At 36.5% G+C, this 6,778-nt stretch overlaps 1 protein-coding gene across 1 annotated transcript; it reads left to right on the top strand.

Moving 5' to 3' along the window:
- Positions 1–427: 427 nt before the first annotated feature.
- Positions 428–5,969, top strand: LOC113063383 (cytosolic 5'-nucleotidase 1A-like). The gene is made up of 6 exons (XM_026233724.1): positions 428–640; positions 747–914; positions 2,364–2,493; positions 2,726–2,848; positions 3,028–3,212; positions 4,530–5,969. The coding sequence occupies exons 1-6, from the start codon at positions 518–520 to the stop codon at positions 4,893–4,895; spliced, it is 1,095 nt and encodes a 364-aa protein (XP_026089509.1). The 5' UTR covers positions 428–517; the 3' UTR covers positions 4,896–5,969.
- The last annotated feature ends 809 nt before the right edge of the window (positions 5,970–6,778 follow it).

Raw genomic sequence — 6,778 nt, 5'->3', positions numbered from 1 at the left:
ACAAAGGCAGACAGACACACTTCATGATAATTTAATACTTAATTTATGCATTTAGCAGATGCTTTTACGACTTCAGGCCATCAATTTTTACATATCAACGTCATTCCGACCGCTACGATAAATTAATGTTTTGTACACCAAACGAATCAATGTTTTTGAATGGCTTACGGTATAATTCCATTATCTTGGCCTATCCATTATATTAGGCCTATACTTGGACACATTCACTTGTGATTTTCTGCGCTGCTTTAAAACAACGTGTAGCCTATAAATTAATTTGAATTGAACATGATCTTGGATATAAAAGCCCTTAAAAGTGACTGGCTGGCTGTGAATCTCGGACTAATCTCTGCTGTGAGTGAAAGCACAAACATCCTGCGTCAAACGGAACGCCTCCTTCTCAGCATCCAACCCCTTCACATTTCCGCGATGTCTGACATCCAGCCCTGCCTCAGCATACAGTACATAGGAAGTGAAGTACGCACACTAACATTTTCAAACCTATTAAAAAGACACAATGAGCGAAATAAAACCAAAAGAAGCGGCTGCAGCTGACAAAAAGGAAGCTGCGACTGAGGAAAAGGACTGGGCAGCTGCTAAAGCGCACTTTGAAAACTTAAAATCAACGAAACCGAGACCTGTAAGTAGCTTATTCAGTGGAGTTCAGTGAGGCGATTTGCTCATTCTGTGTAGACTTAGTTGCCGGCAGTTTCACAATTCTTGTTTTTGGATGTGTCTTTTAACAGCCCAAGCCAATACATGCAGTTACTATCGCCGTTTCTTCCCGGACCTTGTTTGATATGGTGGAGGAAAGGAAGATATTTGTGGAAGAAGGAGTGGAGAAGTATGTTCAGTATCAGCAGGACCACGAGAGTGAGCCGCTGAAACCAGGACCTGCCTTCCCTTTCGTTAAAGTGAGAATAACGTTTATCTTCATCAACAGCGTCCACAAATTAAAATACACTTGGCTCTGTAAGCTAAGTTCGACTTGATTTTTATAGCCTATATATGTATTTTTTATAGGGTCGAGTGAGGGAAAACGCCCCACTTAAAGACTGTTTAATTATTTATGTGTGAAACAAAAGTTAAATGTGTATCATCTTCTTGACAATTATTTATGTCGAATTTATTTACAGTTTATGCAAATTCACTCTTTGCCAGAAGGTGGCGCTTATGGCGCAGCAGAATTAATGTCTTTACATAAAATAAACTTAACGTGATTACAGGCATTATATATGGGGGTAATATATATATTAAAAAATCCAAAAATCCTTTTGCCCTAAATGTGAGTTACAGCTATGATTTAAAGACCATAAATTGCACAAAATGTTAATTATTCACTATTATTAGATCAAAACTATCATTCAAATGTGGGCTATTTGGTGATTACTAACTGCATTTTAATTTTGAAACATGCTGTGCTCGCATTTAAATTAAATCGTAGCATGAAGACAGGTACACAGATTAGCACTCGTCTTCTTTACTAGCGCATTGTGCCTTTCGCTCACAGTATATCGCTGGAACATACCAGCAAAACAAACTATGTAGGGGAAACCTAAACTGAACCATTCACTACACATACTACAAGCAGGGTGTCGCTGAAAATGAGTGTCTTGGTTTGTTTACAGAATACTGTTGTCACTATTACAAACTCCCATATTTACAAATAATCATTCAAAAATATAATTTACCTGCAGCCAGTAGGCCCTTCCCAAGTGTAGGCCCCTGGTGCATTAATGTGCCCCCAGGGTGAAATGTCTGACAAAGCAATTTGCTTTATTTATTTTATTTGACTAAAAGGGTGCTTTCTCTGTCATCCTATTTAGCTGTCTACAATGCAAGTGAACAACGCGACAATCTAAATGTCCAATTAGAGAAATAGTTATTTTCAGTGACTCGAATGATCCTTTTAACAAAATCGGTCTGAATGATTAATTCATGACCTGGACCCAGTCCGAGAAGTTCAGCATAACAACTCATTGATCAACTCAAATCTAAACAATAAAGCTGTCCATAAACAATATAGCTGTCCATTGTATATTTAAAAGTATTATGTAACTTTACTAGCTACTTGAAAAATAATCTGATTCTGTAATTACTTGTAAATTCATTTTGCTCAAATTGTATTTTCTTTCAATCTTATTTTTTATGTAAAAGAGCAAAAAAGGGCATTTTAAGTTTAATATTGGGAAAGGCCCAGAAAATAGCTTACATTTGCATTGAAAAATAAGGTATTTGTTTTTACAAGTAAACTTAATTTAAAATGACAACATAAAGGCTTACTATTTGCAAGCCTCTTGCTAAAGGCTGTGTGCTTGCTTGCTTATGAAAACAGGAGTTTCTTCCTTCTAATATGCACGTAGGCACTGATGACTGTAAATGAACGACTGAGGAAGCTCTATCCTGACAGTGAAGAGCTGTTTGACATTGTTCTCATGACCAATAATCACGCCCAGGTTGGGGTGCGACTCATGAACAGCATTAACCACTATGGTAGGTGTGTCATTTCTCAATGCATTCTGATCTGGATGTTGCATAAGCCTAGACGAACTGTCGTAATTCTGAACAATCCCTAAAAGTTTACAACTGAAGTTTAACTGAAAGTTTCCACTCAACATTAAACAGTACAATGTACAATAAGGAATTCTGTACAGTCAGTGCATATAATGCAATGCAGTTCTACTAGAAAATACAGTAGCTGAGTGATTCAAATGATTCTTTACAGATATGACAATTGAGCGATTCTGCATGACTGGAGGTCAGAGCCCAATTGGATATCTCAAGGCCTACATGACTAATCTGTATCTCTCCAAAGACTCCAAGAAAGTCCAGGAGGCCATTGAGGAGGGTAAATTGATGACAAACACACAAATGTAATGTAACAACTACTGCATGCATATTTAATTAAAGCATTTAACCCTGTAAATTGACTGCAGTTTCCCATATTTACACTGCATAGATTAAGGTGCCCCATTATGCCATTTTTTGCTTTGCAGTAATATTCTGACATTTTGTTCATCATGATAGGTATAGCAGCAGCCACCATGTTTAAGCCTGATGTGGAGACTCAGCTGTCTGAGACTCAGCTGCGCGTGGCCTTCGATGGGGATGCTGTGCTCTTCTCCGATGAGTCGGAGATCATAGTGAAACAGCATGGCCTAGACACATTCTTTGCGCATGAAAAACAGCATGAGAACAAACCACTCGCACAGGTATGGCAGGTATTTCAGGTATTTCAGCTAGATATGGATCATGTTTTTTTTTTTTATTAAAAATGAAAATACAAAGTCTCGTTGTAGCTTCACTTAACATTACTTTAGAATATGTTGTGTTCATGTCCTCCTTGGAAGTGCATATTTATGAATGGGAAAGTCGAAAATAGAAATTAAATAGATAATTAGATAATGTAATTAGATGTTGATGTACTTTTTCTGCAAAAAAAAAACAGCTAGATTTTTTAACTCTTTTTTTTTTTTAAACTCAATGCTGTAAATTATTGTACATGTGCTTTTCAATAAATTTGAATGTCGTGGAAAAGTTAATGTATTCCAGTAATTCAACTCAAATGGTGAAACTCGTGTATTAAATAAATTCAATGCACACAGACTGAAGTAGATTAAGTCTTTGGTTCTTTTTTTGATGACTAGTCAACTACTAAAAATAAGTCATGCAAGTCCTTTCGAGAAGATGCTTTACATACCTTACAAGGGGTTTTTGTTAATGGACACAGGGACATGGTATTTATTTAACACCATGTGGTTCTCCTTATTATTATAATTATTATTTTTTTTTTACGTGCTTAAGACAAAAGCTGACTTGTAATGCAATGACAGGTAATTAATTCACAGGCAAAGGTACCTACTGAAACTGATTTCAGACAGGCTTCTGAGGCAGCATAAAGGCCTGTTCACTCCAAGGACGATAACTATAATGATAGAGATATGGTTTTAAAAATCAATCTGAATTAAAAGAATAGCAGAGTCCACACCACAACAGTAATGGCACAAAGGAATGATATAATTGGGATACAATAAAAATTGTGACAAATAATCAGATTTCCATCCTGATCTCAAGCATTTAAATTGGCAGACACACACACACACACACACACACACAAATAAAACATATGCTTATAATAAACAGGAAGTTATTGTGTGTTTGTGTGGACACTGTTATAGTTAGCGCTGTAGCTATTGCTCTTTGTGTGAACGGACCTATGATCTTAAACAAAACAGAGCGAGCTTTGGTGATAACTAAGCAAATGTTTAATCAAATGCCCAAGTTATTGGAATATCATAGGCAACGATGCTGCATAAAACAATTGACAGATTGAAGTATCCCAGTTGACAGGATGTGATGCAATCACTAGATTTGTTTCCTACCTCTGTATGCATTCTGTGAAGGCAGCATTTTTCAGCTTTCGAATGCAGACTTTTGTACATTTTAAGTGGACGGCTGTGGTTAATAGATCATCGGGTTCTTTCTAATCCCATTGTCTGACACATTGATCCTCTCTTGTTCATCCTCAGGGTCCTCTTAAGTGCTTTCTTGAGGCTCTTGGGAAGCTCCAGAAGAAATTCTACGCCAAAAATGAGCGACTGAACTGCCCTATCCGCACCTTCTTGGTGACGGCCAGAAGCGCGGCCAGCTCTGGGGCCCGCGTGCTCAAGACACTCAGAAGCTGGGGCCTGGAGATTGATGAGGCTTTGTTCCTTGCCGGGGCTCCTAAAGGGCCCCTGCTGCTGAAGATTCGCCCGCACATATTCTTTGATGACCAGATGTTCCACATTGAGGGAGCCATGGAGATGGGCACTATTGCTGCCCATGTACCATATGGGATAGGACAGAAATATAACAAAGGGAAGCTGATTGAAGCAGAAAAGCAGCAGAAATAAGAGATCGGAAGGATGTTACAGGTCAGCCACTAAAGGAGTTCATTATATAGCTTACACTGTTTAGATGAAGATATCTTCCTTTTACTTGCAACACATAGGAGCTGCTGTGTAGAATTATGTTTTCTAAACATATATTTTTTCTCGCACAAAAACTGCTAATGAAATTGTTTTCATTAGCAATAATGCTGGAAATTATTTTTTTGTTTATTAGACATCTCAAAGGCTTACTGTTTGATGTTTTGATACTTTCTGAACTTGTATAATAATTTATAAACTGTAGATGTATCTATCTATCTATCTATCTATCTATCTATCTATCTATCTATCTATCTATCTATCTATCTATCTATCTATCTATCTACTTCATGTTTAATAATTATTTATATAGATATATAAATGCTATATATTTCTAAGGAATATTTGGCATATCTGTTTATGGATTTGTTTTTATGGGGTTCATATGACTAGATGATTTGACCTATATATTAATAAAGGTCTGTCTTAGCAAATTAAACAAACACTTTGAAATCTTTTTGGCCAGTAGATTTTCATAATAGATATTATGACTGTTCTGTATGCACTGTTCTTATTTTTGAGGAGGAATGTACGTCACTTCAGAAGTCATTAAAGTGAGGATTTTTCTGTGCAATTCAGGCCGATCATCTGGCCATTATGGTGCTTTCAGTTGCAAATATTTACTGTGGGGATATGTTCTTATCAGTGTTCTCTGGGGTTCATTTGCTTTCCACACTTTGCTTGTTTTGCATATGACAGTTACATAATGTGTTGATGTCTCTGCTTGCATTAAAATGATCAAAAACACTATTAATTGGTGTTAAGGTTATGTTGCATGTCACTGAATGATAAAATATTTGTTAATACTGTTATGTGATGTCTTCATTAACTCCTAAACTCCAGAACGCACTGCCATTTGTATGTTTACAAATGTGACCAAGCAGTTTCACTATATGATATTTTATGTTGCGTTGGTTTTGTTTTGTTTTTAGGCTGCTGGGTAAAATTGGATTCCAGACCTGTAATTGTGATAAATAAAGGTGTTTATTTAGAAAAAAATCTAATTTCGTATGAGTCAAGTTCCTAACTCTCATGTCATTCCAAACAGATATTGTGTCAACTACTGTGGAACACCAAAGAAGATGCTTTGAAAAATTTTTCTGCAGCTCTTTCCCATACAATGAGATAGCATATGTTGACCAAAAAGAACCATAAAAGTATTTCATATAACTTGAACAGAGCGCTATATAAGTCTTCTAAAGACATATGATACCTTTGCAGTAGGAATAGATAAAAATGTTAGTCATTATTTGCAATTAAGCATCACAAACAAGAGTGATGTACTGTTTTAAACAAGCATGATATTGCTACATCAGTAAGTTAAAGGGTTAGTTCAGCCAATAATCAAAATTATGTAATTAATAACTCACCCTCATGTCGTTCCAAACCAGTAAGACCTCCGTTTATCTTCGGGACACAGTTTAAGATATTTTAGATTTAGTCCGAGAGCTCTCTGTCCCTCCATTGAAGCTGTGTGTACGGTCTACTGTCCATGTCCCGAAAGGTAAGAAAAACATCATCAAAGTAGTCCATATGACATCAGAGGGTAAGTTAGAATTTTTTGAAGCATCGCAAATACATTTTGGTCGAAAAATAGCAAAAACTACGATTTTATTCAGCATTGTCTTCTCTTCCGTGTCTGTTGTGAGAGAGTTCAAAACAAAGCAGTTTGTGATATCCGGTTCGCGAACGAATCATTCGATGTAACCGGATCTTTTTGAACCAGTTCACCAAATCGAACTGAATCGTTTGAAACGGTTCACGTCTCATAAATGCATTAATCCAATAATGAGTTAAGGTGTTAACTT

The sequence above is a fragment of the Carassius auratus genome, chromosome 45, assembly GCF_003368295.1.
Source record: "Carassius auratus strain Wakin chromosome 45, ASM336829v1, whole genome shotgun sequence".
NCBI lineage: Eukaryota > Metazoa > Chordata > Actinopteri > Cypriniformes > Cyprinidae > Carassius > Carassius auratus.
The sequence above is the reverse complement of the archived record's forward strand: the minus strand, read 5'-3'. Positions and strand labels throughout refer to the sequence as shown.